This window comes from Schistocerca americana, chromosome 6, assembly GCF_021461395.2.
Source record: "Schistocerca americana isolate TAMUIC-IGC-003095 chromosome 6, iqSchAmer2.1, whole genome shotgun sequence".
NCBI lineage: Eukaryota > Metazoa > Arthropoda > Insecta > Orthoptera > Acrididae > Schistocerca > Schistocerca americana.
Window position 1 is genome coordinate 24535010 of NC_060124.1, and position 22760 is coordinate 24557769.

Here is a 22760-nt window from a genome sequence, read left to right on the forward strand (position 1 = left end):
ACTGGAGAACTGGTAGTTTGTGGAGTTTATTAAAAATCAGGAGGGACTGGAAGGGTCTAAGAGTGTAACACATGCGTTTATCCATACAAACAGAGAGACTAGAGGAGACATCACTTGTCAAAGCATAAAAGGATGGAAACTGCTATTGAAGGATGTGAATGGAAACCCTTTGCATTTTTAATTTATATTTATATACCTTTGAAAGTTAGTCTCTGCACCTGAAGTGTTAAATGTCCTACGTGCCATTATTCCTTTTTCAGCAGCTGACGTAATCATGTTCCATGGATCATTTTGCATGATCAATTGTAATGATGATGTAGAACAAGTCATTTCACATTCACTCTAGAAATTAATTTGTACATATGATTACAATCTGAACAATTCTAAGATCTTTCATTTTTTTACAAAAAGAAAAAAGATATAGAGATGTGAATTAGTAATTCCTACCCACCAACTTTTACACATTACAGTAATAGAAATTCTTCTACAGAATAGGAGTTGTTAGCAGATGTCTACAAGATGATCATGGGTGAGACCACACGTTATTCTTGTAGCATGTCTTTGCACAATGAAGACTTTCTTTCTTAATGATGAGTTCCTCCACAAAATTATTCCATATGACATTACTGAATAAAAATGCACAAAATATGTCAACTTATTGAAATGTCTCTCCCCAAGATTGCAATGATTCTAAGTGCAACTGTGAATGAACTAAGTTGTTTTAGGCATTCCACAATGTGCTTTTTCCAATTTAAATTCTCAACAGTACAGACACCTAAAAATTTTGTAGTTTCCAGCCTATTTACTATGCCCTCACCATGTGTTACACTTATTATTGGTGTAGTATCCCTAGATGTGCAAAACTGAATATATTGTCTCTCTTTAAGATTAAGGGTGAGACCATTTACAGAAAACCAGTCAATGATACTTTAAAGAGACCTGTTTTCCATTTCTTCTGTTTCTTTATATGTTTGGACTGATTTCAATATTACTGTCATCTGAAGAAAGAAGGAATGCTGTCTGTTGTATATTAGACGGAATATCATTTACATATACTGTATGAGGAACAATAGGGGACCTTAGACTGAGCCTCGGGTAACCAATAGTGATTGCTCCCCAGTCAGAATTATGTCCCCGGACTATGTATTTTGAATTACTAAGTACAATTTCTGTATTATTTTGGTTAGATATGACATTATACATTACCTGGCTAAATCATCAATCCCATTAAACTTCAATTTATGTAGGAGAATACTATTATTCACACAGTCAAATGCATTAGATAGGTTGCAGAATATACCAGCTGGTGCTATTTTATTGTTTAATGCTTGTAAAATCTGGAGCATGATCATGTAAATTTTCAGTAGACCAACCCTTCTGAAACCCAAACTGTGATTTGCTGAGGATATTATTGTTTCCAAGGTGAGATACTATTCTAAAATGCATCATCTTCACAAAAATTTTTGGAAAATGATATTGGAAGTGAAATAGGTCAGTAGTTATTAACATCTCTCTTATCACCTTTCTTAAAGAGAGGTTTAACATCAGAATATTTCATTCTCTCTGGAAAAGTCCCTTGAGTCAGTGGTGCATCACATATTTCAGATAAGACTGGGCTTATTATATGGAAACAGAGTTTTAGCACTCTATTGGAAACATCATCAAAACCAGATGAGAAGCTACTTCTGAGAGAATGTGTAATTCTCTTAATTTCAGAAGGAGAAGTTGTGATACATTCATATGATTGAATTTTATGAGAGAGAATTTTTCAACATACTGCTGTGATTTTTCTCTTAAACTGCTTGCATGTATGCTTTCTAATACACTCCTGGAAATTGAAATAAGAACACCGTGAATTCATTGTCCCAGGAAGGGGAAACTTTATTGACACATTCCTGGGGTCAGATACATCACATGATCACACTGACAGAACCACAGGCACATTGACACAGGCAACAGAGCATGCACAATGTCGGCACTAGTACAGTGTATATCCACCTTTCGCAGCAATGCAGGCTGCTATTCTCCCATGGAGACGATCGTAGAGATGCTGGATGTAGTCCTGTGGAACGGCTTGCCATGCCATTTCCACCTGGCGCCTCAGTTGGACCAGCGTTCGTGCTGGACGTGCAGACCACGTGAGACGACGCTTCATCCAGTCCCAAATATGCTCAATGGGGGACAGATCCGGAGATCTTGCTGGCCAGGGTAGTTGACTTACACCTTCTAGAGCACGTTGGGTGGCACGGGATACATGCGGACGTGCATTGTCCTGTTGGAACAGCAAGTTCCCTTGCCGGTCTAGGAATGGTAGAACGATGGGTTCGATGACGGTTTGGATGTACCGTGCACTATTCAGTGTCCCCTCGACGATCACCAGTGGTGTACGGCCAGTGTAGGAGATCGCTCCCCACACCATGATGCCGGGTGTTGGCCCTGTGTGCCTCGGTCATATGCAGTCCTGATTGTGGCGCTCACCTGCACGGCGCCAAACACGCATACGACCATCATTGGCACCAAGGCAGAAGCGACTCTCATCGCTGAAGACGACACGTCTCCATTCGTCCCTCCATTCACGCCTGTCGCGACACCACTGGAGGCGGGCTGCACGATGTTGGGGCGTGAGCGGAAGACGGCCTAACGGTTTGCGGGACCGTAGCCCAGCTTCATGGAGACGGTTGTGAATGGTCCTCGCAGATACCCCAGGAGCAACAGTGTCCCTAATTTGCTGGGAAGTGGCGGTGCGGTCCCCTACGGCACTGCGTACGATCCTACGGTCTTGGCGTGCATCCGTGCGTCGCTGCGGTCCGGTCCCAGGTCGACGGGCACGTGCACTTTCCGCCGACCACTGGCGACAACATCGATGTACTGTGGAGACCTCACGCCCCACGTGTTGAGCAATTCGGCGGTACGTCCACCCGGCCTCCCGCATGTCCACTATACGCCCTCGCTCAAAGTCTGTCAACTGCACATACGGTTCACGTCCACGCTGTCGCGGCATGCTACCAGTGTTGAAGACTGCGATGGAGCTCCGCATGCCACGGCAAACTGGCTGACACTGACAGCGGCAGTGCACAAATGCTGCGCAGCTAGCGCCATTCGACGGCCAACACCGCGGTTCCTGGTGTGTCCGCTGTGCCGTGCGTGTGATCATTGCTTGTACAGCCCTCTCGCAGTGTCCGGAGCAAGTATGGTGGGTCTGACACACCGGTGTCAATGTGTTCTTTTTTCCATTTCCAGGAGTGTATATGTAAGAAATGATTATTAAATACATTTACTACCTGTGACTCATCATTTATAGCCCTTCCATTCAGTTCAGTAGTGATGTTATCTTGTTTTGTGGCTGGTTGTCTTGTCTCTTGTTTCACTACATTACATATAGCTATAAGTCTGTTGTTGGAATTCTCATTTCTGAAATTATGTGCGAGTGGAAGACTCATGCCACCAATGAACAGCAGAGTCAAAGACTAGTGTGCATTCCAACTGAGACATTGAGACAGCAGATCAGTTAGTGGATCATCCCCAAATGATGTGTCACTTTTGAGAACATTATCACAGAATTCTAACATGAATCAATGTTTTGTAAACAATAACAACCATGATGATCTTGGCTGCAAGAACATATGCAACCAATGGGCATCAAGAAAGCTACCCATGACCACAAGGAAGTGCAGCTGACAATGTCTGATGTATGGCTGGAAAATTATGCTTGTGAAGAAGATACTTTCCTCGACTGGATTGAACAAGACATGAGTTATGGATGCACTGTTCAGAATTAGAGTGTAAGAGTCAATCAGTGGAATGGATTTTCCTGTCAAGAAAATACTCACACAGGAACCAACTAGGAAAGTCAATGTCACAGTCTCTTGAAATGCCAGGGGCTCTAGACCAGTGCACTTGTTGGAGAAGAACCAAGCAGCAACTAGAGCCACTACAGTGAGATGTTGCCAAGACAACTGAAGGCTGCTGTATAATCAATGTGCTGCATATTTCTCTGACAGAGAGTATTGCTACTTCATGAGAATACATCCTCATTTGACAGTGTATATTAACATTATGCTAAATGATCTAAAATTTGATGTATTAAAACATCCATCAAACATTCCAGACTTCACACTAAGAAAGAGGAAAGTGCAAGTTGTTAAACTGGCATCCAATGAAAGATGTGCACTAGGCCACTGAGCCACCTTAAATTATATTATGGAAGTGTGTCTTGTTTGAACCTTCGAAAGATCATTTGTGATTGTTGAAAGTCTGCAGATGATGACATGTGAAACAGATTTTTTCACTCTTCAGGTGGATCAAATGCAGGGTAAAGCAAAGATATAATAAAATTCCTGTTATTTAATGACTTACCTTTATAAATTTGCTGAGTTTTCTCAAAAAGTGGCAGCTTTTGTTTTATGAGCAATGCTCCCACAATCTGGTCACCTTCGTTTTGGGATGTACAACTGTGGGTTTTTTAGCATGTATTTAACACTCTGGATCTGACTAAATAATAAATATATCTCAAAGCTTCTCTTTCAACCTTCTTTTTCTTTTCCACACAGTTTGGAGCGGATCTCAAAGAGAAGATCCATACTCAAGAGTGGGGTGTAAGTAGATTTGTTAAGTGTCCTCCTCTAACTAAGAGTTACCTTTCTTAAGAAAATTCTCCTCAGCCTAACATGGCACTGTCATATGGAATAGCCACACTGGACAGAGCTTAACTTTGGTGATCTGACAGAACCACTGTATCCATCCCGGCCTGACATCTGCTTTTCCAACAACAAAATTCATGTCATTATAGACTAAGAATCATATACTTATAACTGAATCAAACAATGGAAACTCCAGGTAGGAATATCAACAATGTAGAAAAAAACAGATTTCTACTTACTATAAAGAAGACACATCAAGTTGCAGACAGGCACAATTAAAAGACACTTATATAAAACTTTTGGCTGCAGCCTTCATCAGTAAAGGAGAGACACACACCATTCACACACACAAGCAAGCACACCTCATTGCCACATGACTGCCAACTCCAGCATCTCAGCCTGAGACACTGGAGTTGGCAGTCATGTATGTGTGCTTGCTTGTGTGTGAATGGTGTGTCTCTTTTAGTGATGAAGGCTGCGGGCAAGAGCTTTATGTCAGTGTCTTTTAATTGTGCCTGTTTGCAACTTGACGTGTCTTCTTTACAGTAGGTGGCAATCTATGTTTTCCTGCATTGTTGATACACTTATAACTGATTCATAGGGCTTACCACGTACAGCATAACCAAGCAAAGTGGGTTATTTTTAATTAAAGGAATATTTATAAATTATGCCATTAGGTAAATATACATAGGACAACAACTTAAAGTTACCATAAGAAAATGACTTGTTATGAATGGATTTCATTTTTCATACATATTGCATTGTCCTTAAACTAAAGCTTAACCAACATAAAGGCCCTATATTATCTAATAGAAGTACCACATCATCTGCTTTTGGTTTATTCACTAGTTTCGCCAAATTCTTCTTTATTGTCTAAGCTGAAAACAGGCCATGGTGATTAAGTACAGTTGCGTATAATAAAAGCAGAATCACTGCATGTTTGTCGTTGCTATAAATTGGTGCAAAAGGCACAACTAGAGAAGCTGTGCTCATAGCAGATAATCCAACACCAGTGAAGCACTATGAAGCCAAAGAGCAGTCCAGTTATATATGGATTCTGTGAGAAGTAATTAAATATGAATTAAACATGAAAATTTGTTGGGAGTCACAGCACTGTTTGAAGTCAGCCTGTGCAATCTTCACTATTTCAGAGTTAAAGCCAAAGGTCTTGCTACCAGTGCCAGTTGCAGTGAATGGAGTTAGTTATCTGTGGCATCCTCGAAGTGGAGACTCCACATCACTCTCTGGCAATGATACAGGATGTAGTCCTGTAATAATTTCCTGGCTTTGTTATGCCACACTACATAATAGAAAGGATGCCCATGTTCATCACTTTGGCTCTTATACTATACTTAATTAGTTTAGCCCAATAAGAAAAACTTTACTTACACTCTCATTGTAAACATAAATGTCATATTGTACCAGATGCTTTACTAGTTTTCTTCTTATCATATCATCCTCTTTTCGTGTAACATTCCACACAGAATGTCTTCTGACCCAACACATCTTTTCTTGAAAGATGTCAAATCTTACTGCACGATAATGCTCAGACGAAAATTAAAATATTTGTCATAAGCATTCTGTAATATTTTGTAAGTATGTCTAATGCTGCAGCAAACCAGTCTTACTTTTTGTCTGGTTACATCACCTGTTCATTGTTCCCTACTTAGCCAAGTTCAATTTTTTTCCATGGAAAATGTTCTTTACAGAATAGTAATTTTAGGAAACTGGGTTGTAACAATTTCTTGTTACACTCTCACTATTGTTGATTACTACTTTCAGCATGAATTTGATATTAAACAATGGGAAGTCCATGATGGAATAACAACAATATGGAAAAGATAAGAGTGTGCTCACTATATAGAGGAGGCATTGAGCACAGACAGGGACAATGAATACAACTGTTAAAATATTAAAGCTTTCGGACAAAGACCTTCTTCTGAAGTAAAAACCACTTCCACATTCACAAAAGCACAGCAATCTTTTCTTTCCATATTGTTACAGTGACACTCTAGGATTTAGGCAAGCAAGAAACATTTCACTTGGCATTTGGTACTTGCACAATCCTCAGAACATATAAATCCACGAAGCTTAGAGAAAATGAATAGATATTTGTTCATAAATATGTGATAAACTGATGTCAAAGACAACTGTCATTGAGGAAATGAGTTTAAAATTGTTTGTTTATATTTATAACAATGGAACATAGGCTATACATCTTAAACAGCAAGTGTGAAAAGACCTCGTATTCCAAAACATTTCTTTAATGAAACATGTCCTATACAAATATGTCACAAATATTACTTGACAAGGGAGCCTTCAGAGAAAGCACATTAAAACAGAAACAAATGATTACAACTTCAATCATTTACAAAAATATTGATCTGAAAAATTCACTTGTTAACAAAGAATGAAAAATTCACTTGGTAACAAAGAAAATGTTTCACTTTGCATAACTAGTGTACAGTAAAAATATAAAATAAATAACTTGATGGCAAAATCCCTGAAAATTATTTTAACTTCTCACTTTCCTCCAGTTTCTTAGCATAATCTTTCAGTTTCTCCTCTAATTCAGTACCTTCATAGAGCATTTGTTGCTTCATAGCGTATTTAAGTTTCTGATATTCAAATTTCTGTTTTGACCAATTTAACCGGCAGTAAATCCTGGAAAAAAAACATTCCTTTAATATTAGCCACAAAAGCTTAAAGTACAAAGGGATTGCCTTGTCTCCTCTAAAACTGAAATGATAATGACAGATAGATTTATCAATAAATTATGATTGTGGTGACATTGCATAAATTGTATACTTGTTTACATTCAATTCAAGAACATTTATTGCAAAGAATGAAAAGGATTTGTAGTGTATGTGTGTGTGAAGCTTTATCTGGTTATATTCATTGATGTAAAGATGGTGAATTATTATGAATAAATTGAAAATGTTGCTGAGCTTCTACTCAGTGTCTTCCTTCTGAGCGCTCTCTCTCTCTCTCTCTCTCTCTCTCTCTCACACACACAACACACACACACACACAGAGAGAGAGAGAGAGAGAGAGAGAGAGAGAGAGAGAGAGAGAGAGATGATAGAGTATATAACAACTGATGTGTGTGTGTGTGTGTGTGTGTATATATATATATATATATATATATAAAAAAAACAAAGATGAGGTGACTTACCGAACGAAGGCGCTGCCAGGTCGATAGACACACAAACATACACACAAAATTCAAGCTTTCACAAAAAACTGTTGCCTCATCAGGAAAGAGGGAAGGAGAGGGAAAGACGAAAGGAAGTGGGTTTTAAGGGAGAGGGTAAGGAGTCATTCCAATCCCGGGAGCGGAAAGACTTACCTTAGGGGGAAAAAGGACAGGTATACACTCGCACACACACACACATATCCATCCACACATACATGTATGCGTCATGCTTACACGAAAGCAGATGAAAGGCTTGGAAGTAAAACTCGCTTTAAATGTTGTTCGTAAACGAAACTGAAATTGTCATGTACATTAAAATCTATACATATAAAAATGAATGTATGTATGTTTGTCTATTATGCACTCACAAACCATTCATCTGATTGCAATGAAACTTTAGTGAGTTGTTTTCCGAACCCCCAAAAGGAGTAATGGACAATGATTCAAGAGTTATGCCACTGTAGCAAGCATGCGTAGCGCAATTGAGTAAATATAGACTTGTCATGCAGCGGACCCGGGATGGGTTCCCACTGCCAGAATTATTTTTTCATTTTATTTCATTCCACGCAATGTTAAACTATTAATTATAAAATTTAATATAATGGAAGGAAACATTCCATGTGGGAAAAATTATATATAAAAACAAAGATGATGTGACTTACCGAACAAAAGCGCTGGCAGGTCGATAGATACACAAACAAACACAAACATACACACAAAATTCAAGCTTTCGCAACAAACTGTTGCCTCATCAGGAAAGAGGGAAGGAGAGGGGAAGACGGAAGGAAGTGGGTTTTAAGGGAGAGGGTAAGGAGTCATTCCAATCCCGGGAGCGGAAAGACTTACCTTAGGGGGAAAAAAGGACAGGTATACACTAGCACACACGCACATATCCATCCACACATACAGACACAAGCAGACATATTTAAAGACTGCTTGTGTCTGTATGTGTGGATGGATATGTGCGTGTGTGCTAGTGTATACCTGTCCTTTTTTCCCCCTAAGGTAAGTCTTTCCGCTCCCGGGATTGGAATGACTCCTTATCCTCTCCCTTAAAACCCACTTCCTTCCGTCTTCCCCTCTCCTTCCCTCTTTCCTGATGAGGCAACAGTTTGTTGCGAAAGCTTGAATTTTGTGTGTATGTTTGTGTTTGTTTGTGTATCTATCGACCTGCCAGCGCTTTTGTTCGGTAAGTCACCTCATCTTTGTTTTTATATATAATTATAAAATTTAAATATACTTAAACAGGTCATACAGTATAACGTAACTGTCAATCTCTATATATAAAAATGAATGTATGTATGTCTGCCCTCTGTGCGTTCCCAAACCATTCATCTGATTGCGATGAAATTTTGGTGATTTGTTCTCCGTACGCCCACGAAGGTTCCTAGCCAAAAAAAAAAAAAAAAAAAAGAAATAAGACACATTCTTGAGGAGATATGACGTCATAAACAATGAGATGCCACTGCGGGAAAATACCCAGATTTATGCAGCCACTATTTGAGAATGAGAGCACTTAGCGACTAGCAACAAACGTTACATACAATTTCAAACCTTTACGAACATTTTTCTCACTGACACCCCCCACAAAATAATGAAAGGAAAAAAGGTTGTCGCTTACTACATTTTCTCAGTACATACTGTAAATCTGCTGCAGTAGGCATGACGTTTTAATGTATTTTTTCATTACTATTAACTATAATCGCAAAATATTTCGCATACAGTATCCACATATATCAGTAAATATGCTGGCAAATTTATGTCTCTTTATGACATATAATTCAGGAGATATGACGTGGTAAACATCGAGATGCGTGAATAAGTGCCGCGTCAGGCATGACGTTTTGTTCTATTATTTCTCCACTACTAACACTATTCGCAACACGTTTCGCAAACATGTTAAAAAAAGTATATAAAACGACGGGCGTATTCCTAAAAAACGTTGTACCAAAATTTTAAATCAATCGGTCAACAACTTTCCGAGAATTCTTCCGTTGCGAAGCACGGGCGTACAGCAGATGGGCCCGCAACTGCCTCTTCACTCATTTTGATAATGTTTAGCACAACTGCACAATAAAAACACGCAGAACAGTACAGCGCAAAACAATAACTAAGCAGACGACAATGGCTGCCTTGTACAACAGTCAGCTACGTAATGTTGGCAGCAGTCGAAACTGCGTGCTAACCGAAGTCTCCCGACGTTTACCGACATCTACCGATTCAGGACTAGGGAGAGGTCTGCCATCTAAAAGTTTACACACTGTAGTACTACAGTGGCACTCACCTGAAGATGTCCAGAAGACTCTGCGCCGAAATATCGTGGCAGGATGTTACTGATATCCGGCAGTTCTCCCGTGTTTTTATGGAACAATCAGTACACCGGGAAAGCTTTAAACATCACACTATTACTGCTGTCTGTCAGACATTTTATTTCATCAAAAAGTTTTATAGCAGAATATTTTACCCCATTCTGTGCCAAAGATAGATTAAGTAAAGGATAGTGTAGGTCTTTCTTTTTTCTGGTATTGTAATCATGAATGTCGCTGTTGATTATAAACTGGTCCATGTTATTGAGAAAAAAATTCATTACTGAGTAAATATACTGTGAAGCAGTTGTAAGAATTCCTAACCTTTTAAACAGATGCCTACAAGATGTGCGACTATGAACCCCACACATAATTCTAACTATTTTCTTTTGAGCAGTGAATACCTTTGGCCTAAGTGTTGAGCTGCCCCAGAATATTATTCCGTATGATGCCAGAGAGTGGAAGTATGCAAAGTATGTTAACTTAGCCCGCCCAGTTGGCCGTGCGGTCTAACGCACGGCTTTCCGGGCGGAAAGGAGCGCCTGGTCCCTGCCACAAATCCGCCCAGCGGATTTGTGTCGAGGTCCGGTGAACTGCCCAGTCTGTGGATGGTTTTTAGGTGGTTTTCCATGTGCTTCAGTGAATGCGGGCTGGTTCCCTTTATTCCACCTCAGTTACACTATGTCGGCGATTGCTGTGCAAACAAGTTCTCCACGTACATGTACACCACCATTAATCTACCACGCAAACATAGGGGTTACACTCGTCTGGTGTGAGACATTCCCTTGGGGGTCCACCGGGGGCCGAACCGAACAATAAACCTGGGTTCAGCATGGGGCGGCGGAGGGGTGAAGTGGACTGCGATAGTCATCATGGGGTTGTAGACCACTGCAGCTGCGGTGGGGATGGAGACTCTCCATCGTTTCTAGGTCCCCAGTTAATATACAATACAATACAATACAATGTTAGCTTACTAATTTCTACATCCTCAAAATTGGCAATTATTCTGATGGCAAAAGTTGCTGAACCTAGTTGCTTTAGGAGAGCCAAACTATGACTTTTCCAATTAAGATTCTCATCTATATGTATACCCAAAAATTTAGTATGCTCTACCATGGCTACTGACTTCTTTTGATGTGTTATGGTTATTGAACGAATTATACTTTTTGCAGCAGAAAATTGGATGTACTGTGTTTTTTCAAAGTTCAGAGCAAGCCCATTCACAGAAAACAAATTAATAACTTTTCCAAAGACCTTATTTGTATCATTTTCTATCGGACTTTCTTTTACTGGATTAATAATTATGCTTGTACCATCAGCAAACAGTGTCAGTTCAGCATCTTGTTTCACATAAGAAGGGAGGTCATTCACATATATCAAGAACAGGAGGGGACCCATGATCAAACCTTGTGGAACACCTAAAGTAATTTCACCCCAGTTAGATAAAGTGGCAAACTCCTTTGAATCACTTGAAGCATATAAAGAGACTTTCTGCTTCCTGTTCTGTAGATATGACTTAAACTACTCATATGCTGTTCCATTTATACCACAGAATTGTAATTTCTCTGACATAATGTCATGGTTCACACAATCAAATGCTTTGGATAAGTCACAGAATATTTCTACTGGTGACATTCTACTGTTTAAAGACTCTATTATGTGGATAGTGAAATTGTATATTGCTGTCTCAGTGGAACAGCATTTCTGAAATCCGAACTGTGATTTACTAAGTATCCCATTACTGTTGAGATGGCTAACCACTCTTGAGTACATTACTTTCTCAAAGATTTTTGAAAATGCTGTAAGCAAGGATACTGGCTGGTAATTATTGACATCTGTGGTTTCCCCCTTTTTGTGGAGAGGCCTGACAATGGCATATTTTAACCTGTCTGGAAAAATACCTTGAGTCAGTGATGCATTACATATGTGACTCAAAACATCAGCTGTAATTGCTCCACATTGTTTTAATAACTTGTTAGAGATGTCATCTACTCCAACAGAACATTTATTTTTCAAAGATTTGATAATTTTCCTTATTTCACAAGAGGTTGTTGTTAGATGAAACTTAATCTGACTAAAATTTTTCAAAACTGACTCTTCCATGTACTGCCTGGCTTTTTCTTTTGAACTATTGTCACCAATTTTTTCTCCTACACTTAAGAAGTGATTGTTAAATACATTGGCTACCTGTGTACTGTTGGTTACGATGGTCTCATTCTCTTCAACAGTAATACTACCTACTCCAGTGGTTACTTTTCCTGTCTCACTTCTAACAACATTCCATATTGATTTGATTTTATTGCTGGAGTTGTTAATTTCTTCTCTAACATACACATTTCTTGATTTCCTTACAATTTTTCTCAGTATGTTACAATAATTTTTATAGCGTAAAGCTACTTCTGGATCTTTACTAGTTCTTGCTGTCTCATACAGTTGTCTTTTTCTTTCTGAAGGCACTTTAATACCTGTAGTAATCCAAGGTTTCTTTGAAAAGTTTGTGATGTTACATTTAGTAATTTTCTTTGGAAAACAATGTTCAAAAAAATCAAGAAATATGCTGCATTTATCATTAGCATTTGGCTCACTATATGCATCTTCCCAGTTTACATTTCCTAAACTTTCTCTGAAGTGATCTATAGATACCGGGTTGACCACCCTCACACTTTTACTTAATGGTTTCTGAAGTGTATGCCCTGTTAGGTTTTGTAAGTTAATCAGTTGTGCATCATGGTCAGATAATCCACTTACCGCAGGGAAAGCATGTGTTTGTTCTACACCCTCTTGCTGTACAAATACATTATCTATTAGAGTACTACTGTCCTGTGCTATACGTGTAGGGAAATTGATCACTGATTCTAAGTTATATGTTGTTAACAACACTTCTAGTTCACTTTTTCTATCGAATTGCTTAGAAACTTAACACTGAAATCAAAACAGATTAATAACTTCTTCTTTTTGTCTGACAGACAGCATAACAGGGAGTCATAAACTTTTTCATGAATAGCTCCCAATCTCCTAGTGGGGACCTGTACACTGTTGCTAATATCAACACAACATTATCTAGCTGAAGTTCACATGTACAAACCTCAAAGTGCTGATCAACACAAAATTTGCTTACTTCAACAGATCTGTATTTATACCCTTGTTTTATGAAAATGGCAACTCCTCCTTTATCCATACTAGATCTACAAGTGTAAGATGCTAAATTATACCCATTTATACTGACATTTTCCATCCCCACAGTTACATGGTGCTCAGACAGACAAAGTATATCAATCTCATTCTTATTTTTGAGATCATCTAAACACATTATCCGCCCATCTACTTTATTGTTTATTCCTCTGATAGTTTGGTGAAGTAAGCTGATACTGCCCTTAGCTTTATCCCTATTTGCTGTGCATGAAGTTTCTTTCCTTCTACTTTCCTTGGTTGTTGTCTGTCTGGAATTTGGCTTTAACCTAAAAAAAACCTTCTGCCCGGTCCCAATAACCACAGGGATCACCCCTTGTGTGACTGTGGACCCCCTTACAGTATCTGCTAATAGAGAAGCTAACTTATCCTTCCCCTTCCTATTAAGGTGCACGCCATGTGTAGCGTAACCCCACCTACCAATGAAACAGCACTCATGTGAGACTGCCGGTGTCTGGAGCAACCCGTTCGGCTCAGTGTTAACACGCCTTACAGCAGTGTTTACCCAGGGCTGATCATGGCGCTGAAAGACCTCCATAAACCCCACATTCGCGTGCTCAGTTTCTGCTCCTATTTTATCCAGGTCACTCCTAATACTTTATCTTGGATTCACAGCCAGGCTGTTTCCTGCTCCCCCAACTATAATTACCTGATCTTCCTTCTCAAACTAGCTTGCATAGCTGACCTAAGTTTTCTGCCACCAGGCTAAGGCTAGCACTTGGTTTCACAAAATTTGTGACCTCATACTCTGTCCCTAATTTCTCCTGAAGCTGTTGGCCCACAACCCTCCCATGACTGCTACCTAAGCAGAATTTTTCTTTTCCTATTCTGGTTTCATCCCGACCTGTCTTTTTTCTTTAAGCTAGTATTCTGCTTCAGCCTACATTCAACTGCATCTGAATGAGGCCCTCCCTCCACTACTTTAGACAGCAAGCCAAACTGATATGCTAACTGAATTTCAGAAGTTTTATCAATTATTTCCCTTTTTCGCCCTTTGCTTGCTATCTTTTCCCAGCGCCCAGAGTTCTTTTCCTCCCTTAGCTTACATAATTCCAAATTCGCGATTTCTAATTCAGCCTTAAGGGCACAAATCTTTGCCTCCTGTTCCGCGATTTTTCTGTCCTTTCTACATAACCTACACTGCCATGTAAGAGCCTCATTTTCTACCCTCGTTTCCTCTCCTCTGCACTCACCCCACTGAAACCACAACCTACAATCTATACAGAACACCCCCTCTTTCAAATTTCTGCGGCAACCACCACACTTGTCACACATGGTTTGATAGTAAAACGTAACACAAAAGCAGAAAATAACTTCAACAACACAATAGTTTCGTAACCTGTACTAATAGGTAACTAAACACTAATGTAAACAAACTTATAAACTTACTTCAAAAACTTTTAATTAACCACACAAATTCTGGATGAGAGACATGAATTAATTTAACTTTGAAGTGCTAAGTCTAGTCAAAAACAAATATCTACGTTCGTACAAAATTTACGCCTAAGTATGTAAACAAACTCGTGATTGCTGGCCTTTACGAAATACTTCCTTTTCAATGTAATTACGTTTAGAAAAGTGAAACCTTCAATAGATAGATTAGATAAAAAGTAAATGCACTAGTCTAAAATGTAATATTAACTAAATTAGCTCTTATTTCAATATTAACTGCTTAACTTAGTGAGAACTTCGTACATGCGCGTAAGCCTGGCTGCAGGGCTGCCAACCTATATATGATGGAAGCAGGAGAACAGATATGAATGCAAGGTAGCAGGTAGTATTAATAGGATGTGGTATATAGTTACAAGGAGGTAGGGAAATTGGGAAGAGGGAGTGGGTAGGAGATGTGAAAGTTAGGAAGGGAGGATGAGGAGGCAGCAGGGAAGAACAAAGGAAGAAGGAATTTCAAGATAATCATGTTAAATAATATTTAAGTAAATTTAATTACTATTTTGTACCTATTTCAATTTCAATTGCTAGATCCACAATAAAAAAATATTACTCAAGTGATAGTTATTTAGTTAGTTCCATGCTCTGTACATTACAGTCATGGTGAACTTTATAATGTGAAACATGTCATTTGAACATATTCCAGAGACAGTTAGCATTTATATTTATATGGCTAATGCTGACTATTTAAGGTTTATAACTGACTAATTATTTCTACTCAAGAACTCTTCTATGGTATAGAAGTTATTTTAAGGGATACATAAAGAACTTAAATAGTTTAATTCAAGTAATGTTCCCTTGGAGTCTCCCATGGAAATGTATTTATGTCTAGTTAACTTGTACAGCACTATTTAATGATGTTTCACAAGAATTACTGGTTAAATGAATTGTGATTACCACACTGACGAGGACTGTTGGACTATTTATCATTAATATGTTTTTAATTGTCTAAATATAACTATCTACTTGTAGCATGTAAAGACTGTAATCATTAATATATTTTATTCATATTTTCAGTTGTAATTTTCTAGGTAAAGCAGTTTTGATGAAAAAATTTGTATTCATTGACACATAGAAAACATCATGTAAACATAAAGATGTATTTACCTTCATCTGCCCAATACCTAATGTGCAGTGTAAGATTTAGTGGACCAAATAAAAAATACAAATACAAGTGATGATGCGGAGAAACACATTAACATCAGGTAAAGAATGTAGTCTTCAGCTACTGTGGAAACAATTCATAATCATTATCCTAAAGGCAGAATACATGACCAACAAGTGTTTTACAGTATTCTGTACAAATCATGAGAATAGCACACTTTCAAATATTGACATGTTGTTTAAAAGAGAAAGTTGTGAGGGGTAAAGAGATAATCATAGATGAAGTACACTAACTACTACTAGAAGCAGTCAACAAATGGCTGGTTCAAATGGCTCTGAGCACTATGGGACTTAACATCTGTGAACATCAGTCCCCTAGAACTTAGAACTACTTAAACCTAACTAACCTAAGGACATCACACACACCCATGCCCGAGGCAGGATTCGAACCTGCGACCGTAGCAGTCGCGCGGTTCCAGACTGAGCGCCTAGAACCGCTAGACCACCGCAGCCGGCGGTCAACAAATTACTAGCACATCCCAAATATGCACGAAAATTTATTGTAAAGATGGTATAGTGAAATCTGAACACATCTTCAGTGGAATCAAAGCATCTATGAATGAGAAAATTTTCAGTATCAAGAATTTTGCCATTGAGATCTATGCAGTGATCATTTGATTCCATAGATACTTTTCAGTAGTTCATCTATGTTCATCTGTAATTTAATCTGAAAGGCCTGAATCAGTAATTTGTAGTCCCTCAAAATACAAAACCCACATGGTCCTGTAGATAGAAATTTCCAGTATAATCTCTCAACCAAAGAGTAAATGTTAGGTTACGTTACTCCGGATGATGATACGGTCGAACAAGTTTAGAACTGATGGCAGAGAAAAAGTGACTTCAATTTACGATAAACATAAACATGGAAACTCTATGAATGTTCACAAGAAATACAAAATTAAAATTCGAAATGCTAATTTATGAATATAGGTGGAATCATTGGGAAGACAACTGTGACAACTGTCACTATACCTGAGTTTAAAAATGAGGTTTTTTTTTTTTTTTTTTTTTTTTTTTTTTTTTTTTTTTTTTTACACTGCATTCTAAAGTACTCCTGACAATGAGAATTGAAATCACAGTTTATTCCCATCCACAACAAATAATACTGAAAGTGTCAGAAGAAAACAGCTTCACTGAGTCTTGTTACACTCTACATTTCAATACTGAATGCAGTATTGCAGTATCATAACATTTTTACTTACCAATACGACAAGGAAACTCCAACAAATGTTCCTGCAGCAACATGTGATGATGTTGTTGTCCGGCTTGTGAAGAGGAAGTACGTAAGTCCAGCACCAAAACCACTGGTGATTCCATACAGGAAAGTATTTCGAAAACATGGTATTTTAGATACGTCCCGGCCAAACAGGAAAGGCCCCTTTAGAAGAAAATAAACCAAGTAATAAGAATCCTACAGTAAAATTCTCTTTACATTACGTAAAGGATGTTGTTCGTATTGCATTGCTCAAATGTAATAACTAAATCTACTCAAGTGAGGCAAACTGGAAAAACAGAAGTGTTTATGCTCCAATGCATTGCCACCACAAGCAAAATTTATTTTCCGATAACATTTTTTGGGTTTGTGACTGCATTGTCAATACATAGAACTACCGACGTTTTGGTCCCTGTTGCAAGTGGCCTTCTTCGGGGTGTTTATGTTTACTACTGAATGAGAAAGCTTTGATTCTTATATATGTGCAGACATGGCTGTTATATAATTCTGATAGGCTGTTAAGGATGAAGGGGAGGAATGTTAGAAGTCTTTCTTGGTGTTTTTATTATTTCTGTTCATTGCCGAAAACCCAAGGTTTTGATTGGTGTTACATTACGACTTTTGATTAGTGGAAATCGGCGAATGGAAAACCAGGCAGCAGTTGTGACATGGTGTTGTTTTCCTCCTTTTTAGCACTGGTCAAGGGATGCAAGTACTGTATGTACCAGTGGCCGCAGTCTAGCGCATGACTGTGTGCGTTGCTTCACGTGAGCTGTCATTCCATAATGCTGTTATTGCTGGCTTCCAAGACGATGGAAATCAATACCCATCTTCTCTGTTCATGTTGGCAGGTCACTTGGTTATTTCTATTGCCTCTCTAATCTTCCTCCTGAGAGTAAGAGCCTGTTTTGCCAGTACGCGAGCTTACCCAAAATCAGTCTGTTTGCAGCACTCATCCTGGTATTCTCCCACCGCTGACTTGGTGTGTTGTCTTTAGTCAGATATATCTTTCATGTTCAGATATCCGTGTGCTGATGGGTCGCCCCATCTCACCTACATGAACTAATTCACATTTGCACCTGATTTCGTAAACTCCAACAGTATGTAGTTTGTCAATTGCACCTTTTGTTGTGTGAAGAACATCTTTTATTTTGTCGACTTGATGCCTGCTCGATGGAGAATTGTGCCCACCTGTTGAGTGACACCTTGAACATATGGTAATAGAGTGATGTTTTGTGCTTCCTTCTGCTCTCCTCTATTGCCTTCATTCTTTGTCGCCATATTATTATCGATTAGTTTCATTCCATAACCACTTGCACCAAAAACGGACTTGAGGTTTTGTAATGTATCCTTTAGATGTTCCTTATCACTGATCCTGTGAGCCCCCTTGGTTAAAGTGTGAAGGGCGAATTTCTTCTGCATAGGGTGATGGTGAGAGGAGGCGTGTAGGTACCTGTCAGTACTGGTTGGCTTCTTATTTACTCTACGGCCCAGTTTACCATCAGGCTTTCTGTAAACTTCCATGCCGAGAAAAGGCGGCAACCACTTCTTTTCTGAATTGGATTCTTCTGTGCTGCTGGTTGAGGTGTTGGCTCCATGTGACCAGAATGTTGGCTCCGATATGTTGATGATATCTTCGTTAGCTGGCTTCATGGAGAGGAAGAGCTACGAAATATTGCCTCCGATATGTTGATGATACTTTTGTTATATGACCACATGGAGAGGAAGAGCTATGAAATTTCCACCAGCACCTCAACCAGCAGCACAGCATAACCCAATTCACTATGGAGATAGAAAAGAAGGGGGTGCTGCCTTTTCTCGACGTGGAAGTTTACAGAAAGCCTGATGGTAACCTGGCCCATAGAGTAAATAGGAAGCCAACCAGTACTGACAGGTACCTACACGTCTCCTCTCATCATCATCACCACCCTACGCAGAAGAAATCCATCCTGCACACTTTAACCAAGACTGCACACAGGATCAGCGATAAAGAACAACTAAAGGATGAATTACAAAATCTCAAGTCTATTTTTGGTGACAATGGTTCTGGAATGAAACTAATAGATAAAACTACGGCAAAAAAGAATGAAGGGAATAGAGGAGAGCAGAAGGAAGCACAAAACATCACTCTATTACCATATGTTCAAAGCTTTCACTGAGCGGGTGGGCAAAGTTGAGCAGGAATCAAGCCAATTTTCCAAAGCACCAACAGAATAAAAAATGTTCTTTGCACAACAAAAGAAGCAATTGACAAACTACACACTGTTGGAGTTTACGAAATCAGGTGCGAATGTGGATTAGTTTATGTAGGTGAGATGGGGCGACCCATCAGCACACGGATATCTGAACACGAAAGATATATCCGACTAAGATAATACACCAAGTCAGCTGTGGCAGAACACCAGGATGAGTGCGGCAAACCGACTTGATTTTGTTGAAGCTCGTGTACTGGCAAAACAGCCTCTTACTTTCAGGAGGAAGATTAGAGAGGCAATAGAAATAATCAAGTGACCCACCAACATGAACAGAGAAGATAGGTTCCAATTTCCAACGTCTTGGCTGCCAGCAATAACAGCATTACAGGATGACAGCTCACATGAAGCAACACACACAGGCGCGCGAGAGACTGCAGTGGCCGCATGTCACAACTGCTGCCTGGTTTTCCATTCGCCGATTTCCACCAGTCAAAAGCAGTAATGCTAACACCAATCAAAACCTTGGGTTTCCGCCAATGAAAAGAAATAATAAAAACACCAAGAAATACTTCTAACATCCCTCCCCTTCGTTCTTAACAGCCCATCAGAATTAGATAACAGCCACGTCTGTGCATATATAAGAAATGAAGTTTTCTCATTCAGTGTTAAACAAAAACACCCTGAAGTAGGTCACTTGCAACAGGGTCCGAAACATCGTTAGTTTTACACACTGATGATGTGGTCACAAACCCAGAAAAATTTTACTGAATGTGACGATAGCCATGGAAGCCTATGTTTATATAAAAATTATTTTGCTTAATTTAGTGGGCATTAGCTTGGGTAGATGCATAATCCTTAGAATACTTTCCCGCACATCTGTGCGGAATTTATTGTCAAGCTGACAAAGAGATCTTTAATGTGGTTCATTTTAATAGCAGTCCAAAAAGACAAGCATTTCCTGTTACTGCCTGTTAATTAAATACATCTGCATGAACAGAGTATGGAAGCATTCTGGGAACAAACACAAAAGATCAGAGCCTGGCTGTTTTGGAGCAAGAGACTGGAATCAAATGACGAAATATGTTACCTACCTGCACATCTGTAGTGGATAATCTTCTTCTCTTTTTTAAGGGAATAAAGTTCTATTAAGAGCAAGATCAACAGAGACCGAGCAGTTCTTACATAGATACTGTTGACAGATGAAATAACTGGTATTTGTAAGAAACCATTGAGGGATTGTGAGTTATTAGTCTCAAAGCATAAATAACGTAAATCATTTGATTAAGGTACAGGAGGCACATCATAAACATTGTACTAGTACTTCACCATGAATATAAAGCAAGTGGTGTTAATAACAGTGTTGCAATTATAATACAGTTTATTCCTCCTACAGAATCTGTGCAACGTTATTTTTAAAATTTGCAGATTCACATTAAGTATGCTCTCGTCTAAGTATTAATTTATTGTATTTTTTTTCATCCCCCTACATTGTTGAGTCTGTGTGTATAATTTCAACTAGTGTGTGATGTATTTACTTGCTTTGTTTCAGAAACAAACCTGCAGTAGGATAGCCAAAATGGGACCCAAATAATACTTCTTCTTATTATTATGATTTTGGCTTTTTCCCCTGGCCCACAAAGCTCACAGTTAAGTGAAAAGAAGCCTTGTGTTATACTTTTACCTCTACTGCAATTCCTGTGATATGATCTGAACAGAAAAGAAAGTCTTCATTAATTTTCTCAACTGTGTAAGTATATTATTTCTGACTCTACACTTTGCGCCGCCTGACAAGCGAGGACTTATGGAACGAAAAGGATCAGATGTGGATGTTAACACACAACCCTTAGACACTTGAGAGATGTGCTATGCTCATTATCAATCTTTAAATTAGGAGACATGTCAAAAAGACAGCTCTCTCTCTCTCTCTCTCTCTCTCTCTCTCTCTCTCTCTCTCTCTCAAATATTGAGCTATTTCACAAGTTAGTTCCATCTACTACAAAAAAAAAAAGCAGAATAGCCCTAAAACAAATGTATGTAGATCATGTCACAAGGGTAAACCTTGTAGTGTGTTGAGTTGTAAAAGCCTTTGAAATGGCATGGTAATGCACTACAGGAGAGATGGTATATTAGCTATGATACCAGACATAGCAGTCTATGCCAAATGACAAGCAAAGTGTTAATACATAATTTCTGCTGTTAGACAATAGGAAAGAACATGTTCCACTACACAGTGAAGTAATAAGAAATGGAAACGAAGACATATGGTCTTAAGCTGTTAAAGTTTGATTATACTTTTCGCTCAGCACTAGAGGCTGCCGTAATTCATGTCTTGGTCTGTGACGGGATCATCACAGTTGCCCAATTCGTCACTACTTGCTCACAAGGTATGGCATCAACAGGATTCATGTGAAAAGCTCACTCTTGAGATTCTTGCCAACACTTTCACAGGTCTGGTTACAGGGCTTGTTGCATCAACTAGAGATATTTCAGGGCATGGAAATTATCTCCTGAGAATGTGATATAATCATGAGAAGATTGGACTGAAAATTACAAACAGTACAGTCTGAGTGAAGATCTCTCATTATGTTCAAAACACATTTTATTTTTATTTCTTTTTAAGTTTGGAACTGGAGGGTGGGTGGGTGGGTGGGGGGGTGGGGGGGCTGGAAGGTAATGAACACTGCTTCCATGGTATTTCAATGAAGCCACACATTCTTCATGGCTCATTCCAAAAAGGTATAGGTAGGTTCCAATAAGTGCACACGAAGCTCCCAAATTGTAGCTTATGGCGGCTATTATAAAGTATTTTTTTTTTTTAATTTTAACACTCCATGTGAAAATGAGATTTGTGAAATTTGGGCTCAGTAAGATGAGAGGAAGGGATGCTACTGGAACATCAAAATATGAATATTCAAGAAATTATCAACTTCATAAAATGTTATATCTGTACGACATATCCACTCACTACCTAATGTAGGCAGGTTCTTTACTTCTGCCTACGAGACTGAATGCATTTTCATTTCACTCACCACTTTGGTCATGTGATGCAGCCACTCAGTGACCCTGAGCCAAATAAATTTAGGGCAGAATGGGCCAAGCAGTCCCTTTTAACGGTCCAACTCAAACCACTTTATTCAGTTTTCACTTCTGAGGGAAGACAGCAGTTGTAGGATATAAAATAGCTTTTTCTTCAATTTGTTTATGGGATACAATTTATTTGCTAGGGCATTAGTACCCCAAAACCACTGGAAGCAAAATGCAATCTGCCACTAAATATTAATGATTTTAATTATCAAGTTGATAAATCCATTATGCTTCGAAGTGCTGCACAAGGTGTGTGGGAAATGATGATTTATTGTGTAAAATTATAAATTCCAACGCAAAATTTGAGGAACTGCAAATAAAAAC

General features: G+C 38.8%; 1 protein-coding gene across 1 annotated transcript in view; it reads right to left on the reverse strand.

The window, feature by feature from the left end:
- Positions 1-6805: 6805 nt before the first annotated feature.
- The window catches only part of LOC124619212 (cytochrome c oxidase assembly protein COX20, mitochondrial), a 44450-nt gene continuing 28495 nt past the window's right edge, over positions 6806-22760 (reverse strand). Inside the window, exons 2-3 of the mRNA XM_047145432.1 lie at positions 17147-17322; positions 6806-7304 (exon numbers count right to left, since the gene is read on the reverse strand). Of these exons, the coding sequence (XP_047001388.1) occupies positions 7151-7304; positions 17147-17322 (330 nt within the window). The 3' untranslated portion in view covers positions 6806-7150. The remainder of the gene's footprint in view (positions 7305-17146; positions 17323-22760) is intronic.